Genomic DNA, 24,282 nt, shown 5'->3' on the forward strand with positions numbered 1-24,282 from the left:
ACTATAGGTCGCTATATAATTTAAGAAATAACATTATTATGATTTGCTATCAAAAGTTTAAACTATCGATTTCTGACATTTGTGGATATAAATACAGTTATATGTGTGTGTGTGTGTGTGTGTGTGTGTGTGTGTGTGTGTGTGTATTATGTATACACGAGGGATTAATAGACTAGGTTATAGGTATAACAATGATTTTTACTGTTCGAATTTTTAGAAAAAAACTAAATCTTTAGTTTTGGTTCATCAAAATTCAAAATGTCTGTTTTGGTTAATATAAATGTTAACAATTTTCAATATAGTTTGTATACATGACTGAATATCAAAAATAAATCACAACAATCAAATATATTCATATGGAAAAATACCTTATATTATATATAATGCTATCAATATTATGTTGTATAAAATTATATATTGGTTCCAGTTTCTAAATAATTTGAATAAGTGTTTTGGTTCCAACGTTTTCATAGGTTTTCAATTCCAGGTTACCAGTATTTTTCGGTATAGCTCAGTCGTTGGTATAATTTCTTAGTAACTATGACGATAAATACAAAATTAGGAAGGGAGTTATTCGCGTTTAATCTTATTCAGGTGGTTGTATTGTAATATTATGTACAGGAGGTGGATGAGAAAAAACGTAATTCAGTTATCCCGAATGATTCAGGATATAATCAACATTATATAATACCAATTTCCTACAGCCTTAAATAAACACCAAACGATTTAGCAACCGTCAATTATCACGTACCAATTATTATTAATAACGGTGTGTTTGACCAGAATCCGAGTGAGTAACAATTGTTTGGACATCATATCGAAATAATTCGCGCAATAAATGCGCAAGTTGCAATGCCCACGAATAATCGTTCGCGTCAATACCAGTGCATGGATTAGGATTTCTATAATACAATAATAATATTTGGGATATCATACATAATATTCACGTTCGTTATTAAAATATCTTTGTACTTTACAACTTATTATATTCAAATATATACTATATAGGTAAGTATAAATAATACGTTTGGACACTTATTATAGGTAGGTGGTATCTCGATACACCGCCATCAATGTGAATTTACATATTATTAACAGCTGAAACGACTTTGTACGTCCATTATGATTATATTATTTCATTTGAATATTATTTTACTTATTTTTAGTTTATTTTGTCTATCGTTGCCAATCCAAAAACTGTCTCGGCATACACGCCTGCAAAGACCTCGAAGAATCCTTAATTTACGTCGTTTATTTAATTAGAATATTCTTGGTGTAGTTTGTGCAAATGTCAAAATAACACGAACATGATGATTTTTACTGTGGCCTAGTTCTGGATGGCTGTTTATAATACCTATTAAATAAAAAAATTTGTTTGACGTATATTACTCGTAGATTTGTTTATAATTGCTAATAACCACGTGGCGTGTGATCGAACCGTGTGATCGAACCGTGTGGTCGATTATTTTTCAAAAGGAATTAAGTATTACTTACAAAATTTATTAAATCGTGTTTAATTATTATTTATTAACATTTTACTGTTTTAAATTAAATTTTTAATTTAAAAATCCTTAGTAGAATATTTTTTGCAGTAAATACTTCGATAAACAAAAATAAAATTTTAAATGAGTACATTTCCAAAAAAATGTATACTTTTCGAAGTAATAGAACAGCCACTTAACATTATCACATTTTACTGTGAGAACATAATTGGGCAACATAATAACAAAATACAAAGAAAATTGTATGTAAATTGTTAATTGGCCGCCATTTTTGGCGAATATACAAAAGTTTAAAACAAAAACATTTTTAATAATATACTTGTATATAACTCAACTCAATTAATTCAGAAACTCGTTGTTATTGAGATCTTAAATTTAAAAAACAACCTTATAATTTTACTTAATCGTAATTAGCTCAGTATAGATTTTTTTAATGTAAAAATATAATTAAAGTTGATTTAGAATTTAAATCAATAATATGAAATTAATTTGGAAATTAAAAATTTAAATAACTCAATATCAATTTCCACGTATTTCATGTGCTTGTGTAATAATATTTGGATTTATATTTAATATTTATACAAGAGCAAATATATATAAATCTCCTAAATTTGCATAGAATCATAATCTGTAAATTATTACTATTTTTTTTAATACATGTGTATTAAGTAATGTTGTACAAAATATACAACTGTAAATTTAAACATATAATGGTATTTGTCTTATAAGCCCTAAATTAAAATTATATTAACTGAAGTACTACAAAGCGAGCTAAAAACACCTTCATATTTATATAAAACGATTCTTAGTTTAGAAAACACGAAAAATTGATTTAGGAATTAATTATTTAGTTAAATATGAAGTGTATAAATATTATATCATATACATTTTTATATTGGATAAGGAGAGATTCATATTTTCGACTATCTAATACATTTTGTACTCGAGAAGTCTATAGAAGTTTTTATTTAACGTTGTTACGGCAACTCCAACAACCTAAATTATAGATAATATGTTTATTTCGTTTATTTTATGACCTTTACGTGCCACATTTAAACATTATGTATTTGTAATAAACATATTTTATATACCAACAAGGGACTAAAACTCGACTAAGACCGTATAGTATTATGTATAAACGTATACTATATTGCCCACTGTTATACATATGCGATATAGTTCTTAGTTCGTATTAATTAATTATGTACCGACTACCGATAATTATTATAGTGTTGTATACGTGCAAGCTATGCGAATAGGAACTTATTAATAGTCTATGCGCATTCACCGTCGGTACGACTAACAAATACACTATACCTATATATATGTAACAATATAATACCTTCGTATACATTTAGGAGTATATAGTATGATGAAGTTAATTACAATTTGATTAGATTTACATATTTTGATTACAATCGTATTTATTTTTAATCATTATTATCAATTTATTTTATTTTATTCGATAAATGAAAATAACAAAACGCAAAATAAAAAATTAGAAGAAAATGCCTCATATAAAATTTATGATTGCAACGTATTCATTCGAGATATTTTATTGTTACGCGCTTAAATCTTGTGGTATAAATCAAATACGAACAAGAGTCTTTTTACGGGCTACTAGCTACGTACGAATATTAAAATAAGCAATGTTCATAAATTATTATTATTATTATTATTATTATTGTAGTTATGGTTTTGTTATGTTATTATCAGTATTGATTATATTATATGTATAATTATTTTCAATACAAATTATCGTAGAATATTTTTTAACATGACAGTTATTTTTATTGCAACAAGATATTATCTGAATAATTATTAATAAAGAATTAGCTATACGTCAAACAATGCTGGCAACACCACAATCATATGATTATCTATTATATATATCACGGAGCTTATATAATAAGTAAAATAATATGTAGGTAATTTAACTTGCTACAATGCCTAGTAACTACATTTCTATGAAGAAAATACACCAATATTTGTTTAGATTAAATTACCAATTATTTGAATATCGGGAGTTATACAACAATAAACATGATATAACAGTTTTTGATTTATTCACCGTGCTTAAGCTGTATATTTCGTAGTAGATAGGTAATCGTATACATTTTAGATGTTAAAATAACGTACGTAAAAACTTTACTGTTCTGTTCGATACGTACATATAAAATGTATGCTAATGTTATGTGCTCGATTGATTTTCTAAAGGAAGGGTTTTAAAACACGTCATTCTGATATTACATTCACCAAGACAATGTGACAGGATTAATAGCTTTGAGGGACAGTTTTATTTTTATATTTATAGAACAAAGTGATAACCATAAAAAAGACAATCTGACTACCCGAGAAAATATATTTACATACATACAGTATACAGTGTACTTATTACACTTATTATACTACTATACATAAAAGTTATAATGATTTGTGAAACGACAACAATAGAAAGTTAATTGCGAAATGCTGTCTTTATCGATATTTTAAAATTAACGCATCAGTAATAATTAATAGTTTTGCGTCCGATTCACTCATCACCATTATTACTATTACCATATTACCATAAAATCGAAAGTATCTAAATATATAATATTTAAACTATTCTTAGACACGCTCAAATCACTACGATATATTGATAAATAGTCGTTATCTAATAAGGTTGCAACACGACACACAAATTATATCTAATGTTAAAGATTTTTCGTTTTATTTTTGGAACAGTTAATTTAAATATTATATTTGTTTTTCTCGTTAAAAATATTGTTTAAAATTCATCAATTTTTTTCATTCTGTTTGAGACAAATATGTATTATTATTATAATGTATAACATACTGTGTTCAAGTTATTTATAGAGTACCTATATTATTATAAAGGCGTTGTGTATATTTTTAACCGAAGAATATTTCAATAAATTACTTATTATGTCAAATTTACGTTACATCATTACACGCTTGAATAATGTTTCTAAATTGATAATTTAATTTCTTTTTATATATATATATATATATATATATTCTGACAAACGTTTTTATAAATAATACATATGAAGTGAACCGTCTACTATAAAATAAAAGCTTGAACACAAGTTCATATTGATTTATATATTTTTTCTTGAAACATTAGAAAAAAAAAAATAAAAAAAATTGGTTTATACAAAATAAAATTAGTAGTTACCATCAATTAGATTTCCTCGGAGCAAGTTAATAACTTAAAATATATATTATTACCTAATATAATTATTATTTTAAATTTTAAAGCAATAATGTCATTAATAAAATTATCATAATACTTAAAAAATAAATAAAAATGAGTGAAGATTTGCAATTCAAAAAAACAAATAATTACTAACGATTTGTTAATATAATTTTACAAAGACTAAACATCTAAATACAAAAAAGTGAAGTGTCGTAAATAAAATAGAATATTATCAAAGATTTTTGTTTCAGTTTCGATGGAGTAGCCAACACGATTTTGTTGTAACTAACTTACCGTACATAATAATTTTATTGTTTGTTCTGATGATTGTTTTTTTCTTTTGTGGAACTACAAAATTTTGACAAAACTATTGACAATTTATAAAAATGACCTCTCTAAAATACAATGTATCTACATTTTTCAATCAATAGGGCGAGGCTACAATGAAGTTTTTAACGTATTCCACTGTCACAGAAAAAATTCTATTTCTTGTACAAACAATAAAACATACCGATGACAAACTGACGGCTTTCCTCTTTAACGTTTAGAAGAATAGTGCACGTTATGTATGATTAAATTTTATAATTTTATCAACTTTGGTGTAAGTCATCGTAGTAGAAAATTTTATTATTGGTGAACACATATTAGGTACCTCAATATTGCGATAATAGGTTATAATTGTTATTTGTTGATTGTAATTAACTACTGTGGTGTATTTCAGCAGTAAATGATAAAAAAAAAAAAATTGACAAATTCATAATGTATGCATAGTTTGTTACTTTAAACTTTATTTCGGAGAATGTAGATGTTAAGCTACCATAATTTCAAAATTTAAAAAAAATAATACTTCAAGAAACAACAATAAGCTCTGTGTGAATATACTACTTTTATGCAAAGAACATTTAATGTGCACGAACTATAAGAAGTGATAGTTTGTTTAGTATGACAAAAAAACTTAAGGCTTATCAACTGTCAGCTGCTATTTTGTATCAAAATCAGGTGTTCCTTCCAACTTGAGCTTCGGATAACAGGTTCCTAAAAAAAAACACATGTCGTACAGGTGCAATTTGTCTCACATTCTACAGCATGATAAGTAATATAAATTCAGACTAGTTTTTCTTTTTTATCAATCTGAAATTAAACCGTATAGATAATCGAGGACGTTTAAACCTAAACCATGTAAGTAAAACATTTTGTGGTAATGTTTTTTTTTTTTTTAATAAAATGTACCTATTATTGAAAGAAAATAATCCATACTGATATTAAATCTTTAGTTAGGTTTCTTCTTTTTTTTTTTTTTAAATTTGATCAACTTTACAAAACGACTCAAAATAATGAATGTTATTTGATAGAAAAATCATAAAATACAATTAATGTAGGTATAACTAATATTTATACTAAAATTAAATTATGTGATTATTATCATATACTGTTTTATAAATAAAAATCTACTGATGATTAATTATTTCAAGTATTATTTGTATTTGATTTTAAAATTTGGGATTCAGGACTAAAATATAATATACGATTTGATGTAGATTTTGATTGCGTTTTAATTACTTTAAAATTTAATTTCATCAAAGTGTAAATTAATTTGGTAGCTTATAATGCAAACATATGTATACAATATAGAATATTTATTATTCATTCGTTATCATAATATCATTATGTTCTTTTTTCCTAATCATTTTACAAACAAATCGATTAATCGTTATATTCTACTGGTGTTCAAAACACTTTTATTGATTTTCAAAAAATAAAAAATTAAAAATTAAAAATAAGATAAATGAGCTATATGATTTAAACTTTTAATTCTTTAATTATACAACAACGTGAAGTGATATACTCATAATTCTATAAAAGCTTAGTTTATAGAGCCTGCCTCAGGGTTCTTGACTGTAAGAATTAAGTTTGGTAAATTTAACTTTACTGTTTTAATAATATTGTATACCATATAACTAAGTGCCCCTTGACTGCAATTAGTTTATTTAAATTGTCAAAATGTTAGACGACCTAATGTTATAAGTGATATATAAAATAAAAAAAAAGGTTTGTAAGTTATCTTTATTGTAAATAACCCTGTATATAGCTCAAATTTTTTATGAATTTGACTTCATTTAGTTTGTATAAACCCTGAGTATATAATTTCATTGCCCATATTATTATAATTTGTGTGACAAGAGGTTTAATTATTAATATCAAATATTTAATGATGTTATATTATGTTATAATATTAACAGTAAAGTTGCTTTCGATCGATTTTACTGACAAAACAGGCGTCTAAAAGTTCTATGCCCAAGGGAAAGGCATATTATTTTGATACATTTAAGTAATGGGTACTCAATAATTAAAACAGATAATCGATCAATATAGTATAAAGAATCTATATTATTAAACGTATTTATTTTCGCAATACCGTATGTAAGTTTACTTTATGTAGGTAATTTACAATTTACTAATAACAAATAGTTGTAGTTTTAATTTTATTTCTTACGCATTTAAATATAATAACATATGAAAATTCATACATGCATCAAAAATATTCATAAAAACTTTTTAAATTATTGTATGTAAATTAATTTGACAATTTAAATTTTAAAAACATGTATGCACGTTTCCTTCAAATGTGAAAGAAAAAAATACTACGATCTATAAAATAGCGTATAATATTATTATATTTATTATAGACTCCTATATTTATACTTGTTATAATAAAAATGCAATATTGTATAATTTGTAATAAATTAAATAGTTTTACTTTTATAAAGTAGATGCTGTTAATAGTATTATAACTTGTAAGTAACATAATACAATTTTTTATTATTGTTTATTTATTTAAAATAGCAACTTATATTACACTGAACCAATATATTTCTGTAAATTATTAAAATTAATAAAATTATTTGATTGAATTGTTATACAAATGCATACCTAATTGTTCGGATCCAAGAAATAATAATTTGAAAACAATTCTATGAAAATAAATTTGTTTTAAGATGAAGATTTTAACATGGGTTTCTATCTTAAAATAAAATATATTTTGTAAAATATTTAATTATAACACTAAGTAGGTACTTTGAATAATATATAATATTTATTTTTTTTTGTATACAAAGTCATTGTGGTATTTTCTTTGATTTTCTTGATATTAAATATTAATATTTCGTATAAACCAATTTTTATACATTATTTTCAAAAATAAAAACTGTAAATATAAGCTATATTGTTATAACTTTGGAATAGCAAGGTGATTTTTTTTTTTAATCATATTACTATTTTATTCGTTATGTTTAGAAAATAAAATAATAGAAAACTATGTTTTATTTGTTATTACGATAAAATAATTTTTTTGATGTACGCTTAAATAAATATTTTTTTACATATTCGAACACATACTCACACTAAAACATTAATATTTATTTAAAATATTAAGATTTACATTTAATATTTCATGATTGGAAATAAAGTAAAATGTTTAACTCATTGTATCAACATCATAATATTTATAGGTTCATAATTTTTTTCTGGACTCTACACGAATTTATAAAATATTTTTAGATATTTTGTCAACGTTAAATTTATACATGTATACTGCAGGGGATACGCGAATAGTTTAAATTCTACTTGAAATGTTATCGCTACTCAAATAATTATTAAGTATTCAATGTCGTCATATCAACCCGATTGTGTCTTACACGTAAAACATCAATATTTAAAATTTTTTGTAATCTATAATATTTTCTTTTTTTATATTAATTTGAACGAATAATGTTATTATAATTATACGATTCAATTATTTTCAAAAATAAGCGTGTGTTAAAAATGTTAACAAATATAGGAATTAATCAAAAATATGGAAACCAAATATTCATTAAAGGAATATATGTATTTATATAAATAAAAATTTAACATATGCTAATTATTCTAAATATTTTCATTTAATACATTTTATGAAATTCATTCAAACATTAATACTTTATGATACCGTCACACCTATAGACGATTAGAACTCATATTATTATATAATATTCAATTTCAAGTCTTCTTGAATAAAACTATTCTTAAAGAAAGATTTATTGCCCAACGCAGTTGAATTAAAACTTGGAATTTTATATTTAATAGTATACCTACCTAGATATCTATATATCTGCTTCATGTATTCTCGTTGGTAATTTTATCGACTTGTTTGTGGTTAGCCTTTTTGTATCACATTTCCTAAGGTGTATTTTTTACGTGCGAAAATAAATATAATAATACTATCAATAACACTATTATATGTCAAAACACACAATATACGAATACATGTACATATTATATATTATTATATTATACCTTCGCCTGTTATTTTACAACTCACCGTAAATCGATTTTAAACGTTTTTGTTTTTTATTGTACATGTGTTTGATCTAGAGGTGAAAAAGAAGATAATTTCTTAATTGAAAAATACAATCATCACAGTCAAACGAAAAGACATAAATGGATTTACAATATATACGTATTTTTGGTATGAAAAAATTTAATCTCACAGCGTTTTAAGCTGTATATATATATATATTACGAGGTAAATATTTTTTTAGGTCAGAAATATTTAAACTTTTGAGTGCGTTTTGAAATCGATAAGTTTGAGGAACCAATAATAATGTAATGCGCTCATATTGAGTGAACAATTTAGTAAGTCGGGTTATTAAATCAAATTTATACTATATTGCATACAAACAGACGATAAAATAATAAATCCATTTCGGTAGTAGGTGAGTATTAAATATACAATTCAAAACTATCTATACAATATCAAATATGTATTATATTTCGTTGCCTTTGGTTACATTGTTGTTCGGTGTTTGATCGTTACGTCGTACAAATAGGGGTAAAACGGTTAAATTATTATTGGTATAAATTGACGTTGAGTCGAGGGGAAAATAATGCAATCGCCTTAATGACTGGTTTCAGGATAATAAATATATATTATTGTAAACATGAAAAATTAAACAGAAGCACTTTAGTTTTGTTTATATTATATATTATTGTAATTTTTCTTCAAAAACATCATGAACAAAATCCATGGACTATATTTACCAACATAGATTATTATACATATACATTATTATTATTGTTATATTATGCATATTTTTTTCGGATAAAATGATCATCGATTGTTTGTCAATAACATTTTTTTGATCTGCTTTTGTTTTTGTTTTTTTACTTCCGTAGAATATCCGTTATTCCAGAGATTTAAAATAAAAAATAAAAAAATCGTTCATCTCTAAAACAATTTATTATGCCGTTCGATCAAACGGCTTAACTTCTCGTCTAGCTACTTAACGTACACCATTTAGAATGAGGATACAAAGATATTGGTATTTTTTTTAAATATATCGCTATTGTTTCACAAATGCACCAATATAGTGTGAAATATGTAAAACAATAACTTGTAGTCGACAGCGAAATAAAATTTAAATGATTCAATTTAGTAAGCAAATTAAATTTTAGACACATTTATATGGAGAGTATTTTTTTTAGTTGCTTTAATTAAATTTTTTCATACCCTATACACAACATAAACATAATTCATTTGTAAGCAAAATACACGACATATAAATATTTAAATAATAATATTTCATATGATTTTTCACTAATATATTTTATTTTTCTTAAAAATCAAGTGATTCACTAAAAAAATTAAATTCTAATATTTTTTAAAAAATACTTAACTTAAGTGTTTTTAATTTTTATAATTGAGACAATCTTGAATTAAAAAAAGTAAAATTCAATTTATTTTTATGTTCTCAATAGATTTTACGCTATTGATTCATTGAATTTATATAATACAAAACATTACTACCTTTATATTATTTTAGTCATCCGTTCGTATATACATTTCAAAAAACATCTTAGCGAATTTTATACGAGCTTATATCTATAGATTTTCAAAAGGTAATTTTAGGAAAACTTCTTACAAGGTCGAAATAGTAGATTAAAATGTCAAAAACTACTAAAAATTGTACCAACAAAATATAGATAAACAGTATTATAGCTTGTTTTTAATATCGTAAGAGGTTGAGATTTCGTTTGGAAAACTAAATCAAATAAAAACATAAAATTTAATAATATATAAGATGCGTCGTTTATTCAGTTATGTATTATATAATATGTAAATTGTATACAATATAATATAAATAAATTGTTATAAAGTTTTCGCATTGTATATTAGCCAATGCGAAGAGAAACAAAATCTGATATTATCTTATTCGTGTTCGACTTATAAATTTCATTATTATTACTCGTTTTCTAACTCACTGTACCTACATATAATATGCAGATCGTTTATATGTATTATATATGCAACGCGCTGTGTATACTTGTATAGGTACGTTATATAGATACTAATATTTTTTAACATAGTATTGTATTGCATATAAAAAACGTCAACGTCAGAGAGCTTAGTTAAAGGATCATAAGGGCTTTCTAGTTTAAAATTTGAACTCATAAAGTAACGCATAAAGAAAGTCCTTCAACAATATTTTTCTTTTTAAAAATGTATTACACTAAAACAAAAAAGTTGACCCAACTTTAGCACTCGTTTGACCTCAGGCACGAAATGTCTCTCGTATGAGGGTGATTTCTATGGAATTTTACGTATATAGAGGTATAGTCATAATATATAATATAGGCATTGTATACCTTCTGTCTACAAGTAAGAAAATTTAATATTTTATTCATGAATATATGTTTATTTTTGTTACCACGTTTTTACTTTATAACGCCGTATTCATAACCACATTTGAACACCACATTTCAAAGGCACTAAGGCATTGCACATGCGAAAAAATCGTTTTCTTTTTTTTCTTAACAATTTTTATGATCAAAATACGCTTAATAGTATGTTAACTACTACTTGTTCTGTCTGTTGGAAGCCAAAACATTTCATGAAAAGTGTACAAAATGACTTACCTGAGTAAAATTAAAAAAAAATAAATAAATATCCCTTTAGACTTTAGGTTTATAGAGCTATATGCGATATGGCAGCTGTGAACTAATAAAATGTTCACCATAGAAATTCAAACGGCATTTATTTTACAACATTTATTTTACGTCAAAAAAAAAATAATAAAAATATATTACTATGATTACGTGAAATATATGTTTAAAATAAATTACGTGTATTAATATAATATATTCTTAAGTGTTAGGGTTTCAGAATTTTCTTTCTTTTTTTTTTTTTTTTTTATGTCAATAATGAACATTTGTGTAATTTTTGATTAATCATTTTTTAGGTATCATTTCGGTTTGATAAAAAAATGTATTATTCAATATACAATACTATTTTATATATTGTTTTGGTTATAAATACTTTTTCGTTTACGCAATTCAATCAAAATAGCTGACTTTAGAGTTAGAGTCGAAGAAAAATAATTGAACGACCATTATTTGGTTCTAATAATAATCAGTTGGTTCTACAAATTAGTTTTAATTTTTTTTCCTCAAATAATTTTTTTATTAGCATGCTTATTTCTACATTTAATAAAAATAAAATAAATATGTAGCTGAAAAAAAAATTATAATAAAATTATCAGTACATTATTGACCTTGAGTTTCGTGAAATTTATTTTCTATTTAATATGACATAGTTACAATTTATGTTGTGATTTTATTCAGCACTAATTTTGACTATTTAAAAACATGAAATTCATTAAATAATTCATAAAAGTGATTAAATTATTCAGTAAACAGTGATTCCTTAATTATATCAATATAACATTAAAAAAAATATGATATGGTTTAGATTTTTATTTTCTTATTTCAATAAATATTAAATAATCGAGTTTATAAACCTGCAGCGATAAAATTAAAATATAGAACTTACATATTACTTGTTATACAAGTATATCATGGGTTTATTAAGAAAAAAAGTGTAAAAAATATTAAGCAATCTTAAAAAAAAAACTAATTAATACTCATGGTGTTTATTATAATTTATTTTAACCATATGCAATATTAATGTAATGATACATACATTAATATTGCTATAATATATAATATACATACTTATTAGGCTTTTTCGATTTTAATTATTTTATGTGAAATTAAATTGTGTTCGTGTACCTACAACACTTTAAATTGTAGTACACGGTTGTGTTTTAAGTATAAATTAATGATTAGTTAACTTTATAGCTAATTTATATAACATACCAAAATATTATACTTGGATAAACATATAATCAGGGCTTGCAAATTTATAATAACATTATGATTATAGCGTTACATTTGACTAAAACGATTGAAATTAGTAAACGTGATTAAAACAGAAAACGATAAACATATAAATAATTAAATAACACAAAACAAAACCTAACGATTAACTAAATATATGATATATATCATCAAACAAAACATAACGCAAAACGTTATATAAAGTATATCGTTAAATGAAATAATTAATTTCCTATTATTTAAAAGTTATAATTTATAAAATAAATTAAGAATTTTTATCCTGAATAACGATATAAACGCAAAAGTTGAATAACGTTTAAATTCTGAATAACGATGAACTCAAAATGTGTATATTAATGTGTATTAATTATAAATAACGTATAAAACAATTTTTTTTTCAAATGCAAGCCCTGTATATAATATATTAATATATTTATATAATCTATGTTATATGTTATTTAAAAAACGAACTAAGTTTTAAATGGTATTCTAGGGCGTTAATTTGTTAGACATAACGGCTATTATTATTAGCGTAGGTTGCCAAGTATTACAATATTATAGTATCTAATAAAATCTGGTTTTATTTTATATACTAAAAAAAAATAATAATAATTTTACATTATACACAAAATAATTAAAAACCTAAGAAAATAATTAATTATTGCCTAATATCGATCTCGGAATATTTTTTACTGGCAGAGAAATTGTCATAGAACGACTAAGGTATCAACTGAATATATTAAAATTTTTATTTCAAAGAGTTGAAATAAAAATAGTTTTTGTTGCCACGAATATTTATCTATATATATATATAATGTACATCTGTACGGTGCTTATAGTCTTGGAAACTACTGAACCGATTGGTACCAATTTTTTTTCTCTATTGCTTCATATTTTAACCCCTATAGATTTCTATAGTGTAGCTCACATATAGATTTCGTTTAGAATCATGAAACTCGTATATTATTTGTTTCTATGTATAAATAGTTACTATTGGTTACAGAAATCAAAGAAACTTAAACAATATAATCTATAGATAAATATAAATGTTTTCTTTTTCTTTTTCTCTTTTAAATAAACTAAAAAAAGTTTTGACCGATATTAAAAGAAAATTTTTATTGTTCTTAGAGATATCACAGAAGTTTAGAGAGTAGTTTGAAGCACGTTTGAAAATAAATCAAGTGCTTTATCCATCCATCTATCTCGATCAAAGCGGTACACTGATGACTGTATTTTAAATTTGTCCAATTTTTTACGGACAAAATAGGGTTATAAAACAAGTTAATTTAAAAAAAAAAATCATATTATCAATCGAATAACATTTCAATTTATAAATTTGGTTAATCATATTAGATACCATACGGCATAACATTTATAATTTGTGATTTATCAACTATTATTTGGTTTAGATTTATGCGGGCAGTGCATGTATACAACGTATCGTCTCACACAATCGTGATCACTGGAACGAGTTCAAATATAGGTAAAATATAATAATATTCCTATATAAGTCCAAGTATCGTGTAATCCGTTCGACAGGTACCTACATAATATTTATTCATTACGTGTTACTAATATTGTTATTAATAATTTGTGTGTTATCGGTAAGCGACCGTCATATTACATCCTATAAAAAAATCCCGCGTAAGTCAGTAGGTAGCCGAACATAAACGATCTAATATTATATACGTTTCTAGTATTTACAAAAAAAATAAAACACACCTCTCATACAAATTATAAAATAATAATAAATAAAATTGTGTTTGGGCGGTCGAATTCGTAGCGGTAGATAGGAGCAAGGACAATAATTGTCGCTTGTATATTATATGTGTAAAATATATATATAAATATATAAACCTATTATATTATATTCATATGGTGTACCTTGTACGGTGAGCGGGGGAGTAAGTATCCACCGTCGATCACACACGAACGGGTTATTATTATTATTTTAACGGTCCATCAGCTGTGCTCAACACTGCCATCGGCACAGCATCACCGTAATCGTCAGAGAGACCATCAAAGAACGCGATTTTTTTTTCTAAATTGTTCTACTCGCACACGCCATATGGAAAACAATACAATCGTCGTCGTCGGTGGCTGTGGCATCGATGGTGGAAGAAGGGGTACACGGCCGCCACCACCGCCCGCCAAGCTTCCTGTTCCGGTCGGTTCGGTGCCGGTCGTGTTCGGTCGCCGTCGCAGTCGCCGCCGCTGCCGCCGCGCCGTCGCTACCACAGCTCGGCCCTCGGCGTTCGCGTCAGACGCAATTCCGACACGGCGGCAGTCGTACGTTCCGCGATCACACGCACACACCGCGACATTTTTACCTTTTACACACTGAACACACCACCTTAACCACCACCATCATCATCACCTCCACCACACCTACTCAAACCCTTACAGAACACCACACACTCACGCCGTCCCGAGTCCCGTTTTGTTTTTACGGTTGTTATCATTTTCGCGCGTTTTACACCAATTAATAAGAAAAAAAATAATTTTAACGTCGATCGATCGTCAATCTTAGACTCAGTTTTTATTTTTCTCTTTGACCGTCGCGTGTGTGCATTACCTACTCTACAAAGAATATATCGAGTACAATAAAATCAAGCAAAAAATAAAATCGAAATATCGCCGAAACGACTGTGCACGGACGGTCGACCGCCCTCACCGTCCCTGCAGTAGTGACCTGCCGTTGTCACCGAGTCTGCAAATTACCGCCGTCGTTGTCTGGGATCGAAGACACAATACCGCTGATCAGCTGCTGCAGAAACCGTGCCGCGCCACGGTAGTGACCACATGTTGGCGCTGGTAGTGGTCGTCACGCAGCATTACACCCACCCGGTTGAATCGTGGAGGCCGTCGCCGTTGGAGGGTTGAAGAGGGCCCGAGGTGGTGCTTACAACGGACCAGAGGCCGCCGCCGCGACCCTCAAGAAGCTCAGACTGGACGCCGCCACAGCCGCCGCAGCCGCAGCCGCAGCCGCAGCGATGAACATGTCGCCAACAGGTCATACGCCACCGCTGCAAGTCCAACAGCAGCAAGGACCTGGCAACGTGTCGGTCGACGGTCAGCAGTCCGTCGTCACTGGCATGTGCAACAGCATCGATTCCGTCGGGCCCGGCGAGGAAGAGGTAAACACAACTATAATACACTTAATCGCAATATCCGCGTCACTTTTATTATTATCGTCTGAAATAACCCTTTCCCGATCGATTCGAACGTCATGATAAGTATCCTTCGACATTGAACGTGTGATATTATCTCTCATATACCCTATAATCGATGTCATAATAAAATAAGTAATATTATGGATATAAGCCGGTTAGGCCGATTTTGGCTAGTAATTTTAGTGATTCGTATTCAGCCGCATAGGTACGACACGATATTGGTAAACCTAGACGATTTAGCCATGTAGCCTCATATAATAATAATATTATCATCGTGACAACGATTCGGTGGACGTACGGGCTGAGGGCGTCTCCCCGTGTCCACCGTGAGAACGTTTTCTAATAATAATAGTAATAATAATAATACTGTATTTTTCGACGGATGTGCGTCGTATAATCCTTTGCTCGGCCGTCCCGTCATGTGTCCCCCCACGCTTGCCGCCCATCCACCCATGAGCCTAACATTTTATTATAATATAATATATTTAGGTGCACTATGTACTATATTATGTATGTATAAGCGACACGCTCGTTATTTGTGTGTAAAACTTGCACACACACACGCACACACAACACATAGGTACACACACACACGCTATACTGTTTGCGAGTGTTACATAAAATATACGTTAGTGCACAAAAAAAAAAAAAAACAATATGTTTGTTAGGGCTTGGCTCGCCGCCGTCGTCGTCGAATGTGATAATTGCTCCGAACGAGGACACGACGAACGACTGCAGCAGCAGCGTCGTTTGTACATGTCGCGTGTTATAATATTACCTTTACATACTTATGTGTTTAATATTATGTATGTCGAGTGCACTACACCCTATACTCTCCACCGTCGCCAACACCGTTACTCCTAACCCCGTATCAATAGTCACTAGTTCTCATCAGCGCACCGGTCGGAATATCTTATCATTTACTTCGGAGATCGACGACAACAGCGTACAATACAATCGAGAATCGCGGATGTGAAATATCGTTGTTTGCGTACGTGCTCATACTTGACTTGAAATACAAACGTTTTCAGTACTCCTCAAGGTTTTTTTTTTTAATTACATGCATATTATATAATGTAAAAGAGTGACGCGAAGATTTCAAACGATGAGCGCCGAAAAACGAGAGTCTGCAACGGCTGCGATCCTTGCACGGTCTCTGAAGTTTTGTTGACGTCATGCAACGTATAATCATACGGTTCGTCTGCATCGTAATCTCACGCGAATGCTGTTACTAGTAAAATCTCCAATGAACTTCATCTCTTGGCATTATACTAATATTAATGCACATACACTCTATATTAACGACCGAGAACACGCCTAATGATGCTATGACCAAATTACCATCGTCGTGATTTTGAGAAAACACTATCGCGCCGTAAAGATTCTATATCGGAGTTCTGAAATTAATGTCGACCGTGGACATTTATTTAATTTTTTCAAAAAGAATAATAAAATAATTTAACCATTTTCAAAAAGCGTTTAATAGTTTATTACATGCGTTGAGTCTGTACACACTTCACCATTCCTTGCCAATCTTTGGCGGCGGTGACGGTTATATTTCATGAGTTTTCGCGCAGGTGTGCCACTCGTTTCTCCCAAGTTTCGGATGAAAACGATTCCGTATGCAAATAATGCTATCGGTCGGGCCTATGTTTTTTTAGGTTATATAGATTTCAGGTGTGGGTGTCGCGCACATAACGTCATCGTCGTTCGTCGTTTTGTAGTCGTCGTCAACGGCGGCACTACCGTGTACACAACATTACAATACTTGCAGGCTGCAGCTAACACGCGCGCGATCCCACCTCGGCGCTAATTACCAGTCGTTCACGGTCCGCCAGATACGCTGTTCAAATATACACACGCCCAGTGGTTGCCAAAACGTGAGGCGTAAAACGAAACGACCGAGCGCGTGACAAAGTTTATGACGATAACAAAAATAACGCGTAAAGAACGTATATTCTCCTCTGCAGTGAAACGGTCGTAAAAATGACGTTTTAATATTATTGTTATTATCGGCAAGTAGGTACCTATGTTATAATATTGTGTGCCACCGAAGTTTCGTAAGACGTGCACACGGGGAGTGCGGCAACATGTGTTCACCTGAGGGGCAGCTGCTGCTCCCCGTGAGAACAGCTGATCGCCGTCGGGGTGGTTACCGATGACGGTGGCGGGTGAGCGCTATCGTCTGTGACGGGATTTCGACGCGCGAGTGCGTGCGTGTGCGCACGTTAACAAGACTCCCTCCAAAATGACAGAAAAAAAAAAATGAGGCCCGTCAAAAACATCACGTTTCCGGTGACGACGTGATCTTAAAGCAATCGACGGCTACGGGTACAAAAAAAAAGAGATCTTCTGAAAAAACTGCGTCGAAGGTTCAAGAAATTTATCATTATCAGATAAATTCGGATGCTTCTTTATGATATATGTGTTGCAGTTAATAATATGAAACGTATTTAATAGTGTAATTTTATGCACAATACCGGAGATATTGCAATAGTAAGCGAGTATTTCAAGAAATCACATCGTCACCCTTTTATCAATAAAGTCGAAATATTAAACTCGGCTCAAATAATCACGCCGGTGCACTGGGGGCTAGGGGCAAGGCGTGGTCATCGTAGTATATAGTATAACTGGTTTCTGCAATAACCCTCTAGACCGGAATATTCCGAAATACTATCATAAGCCCCGCAATAATATCCCGTCTTCATTACAATATTGCAGTGTGACTACTGCGGAGACCTCGCGCTGCTACAGTCTTCGTCGACATTTTAATACACGTTTATGTATATATTTTATTGATGCGCACCCTCAGACACGACCGACTATTTTAGAAATCGGAGTCTTCCATTAAACATTTCACAGTAGAAAAAAAATACTAAACGCGTTGGCGCGCGGAGACTACGTGATGGAGTATTATTATTTATACATCATATATATTACTATACAGTCGGCAGTCAGCTGCAGCAGCTGCCGTTGTTCCTTGCGAGACAGAAACTTATGTATAGGTACGCTTCGCCCGTTTTCGGGTGACGCGCTCTGTATACGCGAGTTTATGTGCCACTCTGTATATTATATTGTACTCCGACGGCTCGCGTATTATATGTATACCGACGTAGGGTGATCTGGTTTTGAAATGGAATCTTTTTATTACTAAATTTTTTTTTTCTTTTTTACATTTGAGCGATTTTGACACTGCTGGGCGATGAAAACATTGTTCGCATATTACATCATATTGTACTCGCGCCATGCAGTGATGATCGTCTTTAAAATCAGCACGAAAATCTGATGATAAATCCGAGCGTGTATAACTACTCTACAACGATATGATTGTGTGTGATAATAATGTACTATCACATAGCATTTGTGTAGTTTGTCGTAATATTTTTTTCTTGTGTCGCGCCTCTCACGAGTATACATTATAAAGTATATATATATAGAAGATTGTGATATAAAAACTTTAACTGCGTCGGCGGGCGCCAGTCGGCGCATAATTCAACGTTCTCTCAACGACTAGCTCCGCCGTTCTCAAGCCACTCGAGACGACGTCTATAATATACCCAAACACACACACAGACATCGGGTCTCGCCCCTCGTTATGGCCAAGAGTACACACGTCTATTATCACAACACCAGCAACCTACCCCTCTTCTCCCACGTATAGTCACTGACAACAAGATTGTACGAAAGAAACGAGAAATGTCCCCTTGCATGCGCCCCGAACTCAATTGCGGGTGCTAATTACGCCGGATGACTGTCAGCGAGTGGATACGTGATATTTACGCGGAAATAAAGACCGCGGTACAACTACTACATGCACTCTGTCGACGCTATCGCGGATGTATAATATTATCCGTGACTTTATTCGAATAAAATTTACATTTTCTGGAATTTTTCTCTGTTTTATCAAATAAAACGTTCGCCACCACAAAACTCGTAAACTCGCTTCCGCGCGTGCAGTTATCGACTCGTAAATCCTTCGGCTGCGACGGCGGGCATATGGCAAGCGAGGTTCGCGTGCTAGCGTTCACCGTATGCTGTTTCCGTCCGGAGGGATAGTTGTGGCTAACAATGACGCCACTGCTACTGCCACTGCTGTCGTAGACATTATTCCGACGAACTCGATCTTATATTATACATGTTTTCTAAAGACTGTAATATAGTACCTATAACAGTTAATTCACTGATGGAGACGACGACGACAAATTTGATATAATTACCAACACGTCATCATAATATTTCCGATAAAAACTAATACGCACACGAATAATAAATTTATAAATGTCACTATAACGGTACCTATATATATATACATAACGCGCATGCGTTTTGTACAGACGCTGCACATAATATACATGAACGCAATTTTATATATTGTATGCTTATACTTTATGTATCGCCGACCGACCGTATCTGGTCAAGCTCTGAAAACCAGTTTAAGCACGAGCTGAAACGCCAATTGAACGTCATCGTATGTCGATGACGATAATGATAATGATGATGGTGACGATGATGGGCAACGTAACGTGTTCACGTCGCGAAGTTCCTGTACAGTCGCTCAGCCACCGCCATCCATCGTCGACTTATGTCCAATAATATAATATATTATATTATTATACAAATCTTTTATTTCCAGTACATCGCGATCGCACTGTAGCCGTTATTCCTTTATGAAACATAAGAACATTAATTATTTAAATTATATTACCAATGTATATATTTTATATCTAAGTCGCTTTATACCGCGATAATAACATAAAAGCTCGCAAAAAAAATAAATATTTTTATTAGTTTTTTTTTATTTCGTTACTTCTATACACTTTAAAATTGAATATACGTGTGTACATCTCGCGTTACAGTATTATTTATATATTTTAAACATATCCGTAACGTTTTTTTTCAAACTTAGATTATATGTAGATTGACTTTTTCAATTACACTATGTACGTCTGTAGATTATTATACCTAGGATATTAGATTCACTTGATGCACGATATGCGTGCTGACTTACAAATCATTTGAACCAATTATGGATGTAATAAAGTATAGCAAAGTAAAATATAATGAATTTGCATTCACTTAAAATATCAGTTTCGTATATTATACATGTCCAATTAGCTACCTGACAGTAAGATTCTAAAAAAAAACGGATAGATCTTAACGGCATCTGTTCTAGTAAAACATTTTTTTCTCGTTCTGTGTGACCGTTAGTGTGCAGTGTTTTCATGATAATTTGTGTAATTTAATATGGACGCTTGTACTTTGCATTTATATAATATGCATGTATTTCATAAATTTAATGAATATACTCTGTTTAACAAGATGAATAAAAAAATATAATGTTATAATATAATGATATAGTAATTAATATTTTCTATAAACGTTTTTGTTTTTTTAGGGGGGGGGGGGGAGTGCCAATTTTTTTTTTTATATTTAACACTGCAAGTATTGTATCAATTTTTAGTATTTAATTTTAATAAAGTACAATAACACTTTGTATTGTTGGCGCCATAATATTTTTTTTATATTTACATAAAAAAAAATGTTATAACACACGTAATTTTCAAAATATTTTCATCCATAAACACCGGTTCCCTGATATTCCTCGTAATATGTAATTTAATATATAGTATATTTACTAAAATGTTTATAATTTAATACAAACTAAATAATAATTCATTATTATTTATTACTAAAATAATTGTATATATGTTATTAATCAAATATGTCATGATATTAGTCGTATGTATTAAAAAGGTTACATATATATGGGGCAAAATTAAATGTACGATTGTAACACACTCATAATTCAAACGGATAATAAAAACACAAACATCGATTATAACATAAACGAATTAATCAAGTTACATTGAGTTACTAGTGGATAAAAAATTTTAATCTAATATTAAAAATCTGAAACACTACATATTCATATGAAAATTAAAATTATATAACACAACACTCTATTAATATATTAATAATATATATTTTCCTAGTATATACAATAACAGAAATACTATGTCTATAAACGTTTGTTTTACATAACAATTTTGAAAAAATGTTACTCAGAAATCGGAATTAAATATTTTTTCTGATATTATACCAAACATAATTTTTTTAAAGAGTTTACAAATCGACCAATGTTTACAGCATACTTACACTATTTATTTTATTAAATAATACTTTCAAATCAACTCTTTATAGTAGATTTAAGATTTAAAAGATAGTCGGCAAAACCACGAAAAGGACCTCGTGTAAGACTTATCCGTGAGTCATATAATAATATACCCCCACCTTTTACAAAACATTTCGCAGTAATTTAAGTGGGCTCAGAACATAATATACGCAAGTGCCTTGTCAGCATTTTGCCAATTAAACGACGTTAAATCTGCCACTGTCAACTCTATATATTATTGAACATAAATCTAACTAACTTTAAAATTTACATATTTTTTATTCGCGTGATATAATTTAAAAAAATCCTAATTTAAATAATATGAATTTATTGAAATCAAATTAAACACATTGTATTGTAAGAAAACAATTAGTAAATTATAATCATACAGTAATGAGTTATATAACAATACATTATTTACAATTATTAAGAACAACTTAGCTAACATAAACAATGCATCTATAGATACATCAATTATTAAAAAAAAAAAACTCTAAAATTAGGGTGGTACATACTATAGAATTTATCTATACAGAATTCTATAATATTTATGCACATATTATTTTCTAGGCGTGAAAAATAATGGATATAACCGAAAGCACATGCATTGCGTTTTATGTTCAATCTAAAAGTGTTTGTACAATAATTATATTTCATCGAATAAACATTAATCTTTTTATGTAAATATAGTGTTCGCGATGTTTTATAAACGCTTGGTGGCATTACAGTGTATAGTTTATATCGCATGAAAATTCGTAATCGTTTTATTTATATTTTAACTAATACACCATTTAGGTCTTCTATACATAATTCCACAATAACAGTATAGAATATATGGTAAATAAAAGGAACAGCACTGGCGTCTATAAACAAAACGTGACCGGAGTGATGCCACTGACGAGAGTACACCTCTGCACGACGTGTGGGCATATTATTATTCAATGTTTGGGCGTGCACATGTATATTACTATGGTCTAAGCCCTAAAGCTCTCGGTCATCTCTACACCTACGACAATATAGATTTTTTTTTTGATTTTTTTTTACTATAATTATTATTTTTATTATTTTTATTATTATTATTATTATTGATATTTTATTTTAATGCGATTTTTCTATGACAAACACGATTGCGTGTTTGCTTTATTTTTTTATTTTATTTTTTCATGTTTGCGTGGCATTTAGTTTTTCGATTTTAACACATGATTGTAGAATTTTTTTCATATATTTTATTAAGAACCAACTTTATACGTGGAACATTTTTTGGAGGTATATTAAAATTCGACTATTTTTGACAAAAAACAATTTTCACGCAAAAACAACAAGAAAGAACTGATTTTCGAACAGAAAATTCACTAAAATATGAAACTATAAACATTTATATCACATTATTGCTTCATAAAATATATTAGTAGATATAGTTATATAAGAAAACGACAAAATTTATTTTAATATTCTCTTTGTCACTTAAAATTTTAAGTTATACTTGTGATAATAATAATAATTATATCCCTTAATGCTGCATCCAACTTTCTGCCATTATCAGGATTTTGGCTTATTTTTATTGTATTCAAACGAATAGCTGTAATTTAAAAATTTAAAAATCTTTGTTTATTAAACGTTAATATTTTCAAAGGGAACAAGAGTATCTAAAAAAAAATGGGTAAAATATTTTATTTCCAGTTTTTTTTTTTTTTAATGTTTTCTACAAAATCAAATCGAGAATGACAATGTTTTGCATTCTACCATTGACAAATGTGGAGTATTGTAATGACGGAGTTATTGACATCATTAAAGATTTCGCAGAAGTTTAATTATACGTATGCACTATATGCATATCTACGTACAGCCATTATTTTGATATTTACACAATTTAGTACACTTAAAATATTTGTTCTCCGCATTGCAAATGTTGCCATTGCAATCGGTCAAATACACCGTGGCTGGTAGCGAGCTGCGTTTATTTTTTTCTATAATTTTTTTTTTTATTATTACTATTATTTATTCAGTTTGCCCACATGGTCC

The 24,282-nt window shown here is 29.2% G+C and overlaps 1 protein-coding gene across 4 annotated transcripts in view; it reads left to right on the forward strand.

The window, feature by feature from the left end:
• Nucleotides 1-15,150: 15,150 nt before the first annotated feature.
• LOC112593529 (protein couch potato) overlaps nucleotides 15,151-24,282 on the forward strand; it is a 54,815-nt gene continuing 45,683 nt past the window's right edge. For 3 of the 4 annotated variants that reach the window (XR_003114601.1, XM_025337949.1, XM_025337948.1), the window contains exon 1: nucleotides 15,151-16,052. Coding sequence is in view for 3 of the 4 variants with exons in the window: in XM_025337949.1 (XP_025193734.1) it covers nucleotides 15,909-16,052 (144 nt within the window). In the remaining variant the exon portion in view is untranslated. The remainder of the gene's footprint in view (nucleotides 16,053-24,282) is intronic. The other variant, XM_025337947.1, reaches the window with a different exon arrangement.

Source organism: Melanaphis sacchari, unplaced genomic scaffold (genome assembly GCF_002803265.2).
Source record: "Melanaphis sacchari strain LSU unplaced genomic scaffold, SCAv2.0 Contig20_pilon_pilon, whole genome shotgun sequence".
Classification (NCBI taxonomy): Eukaryota; Metazoa; Arthropoda; class Insecta; order Hemiptera; family Aphididae; genus Melanaphis; species Melanaphis sacchari.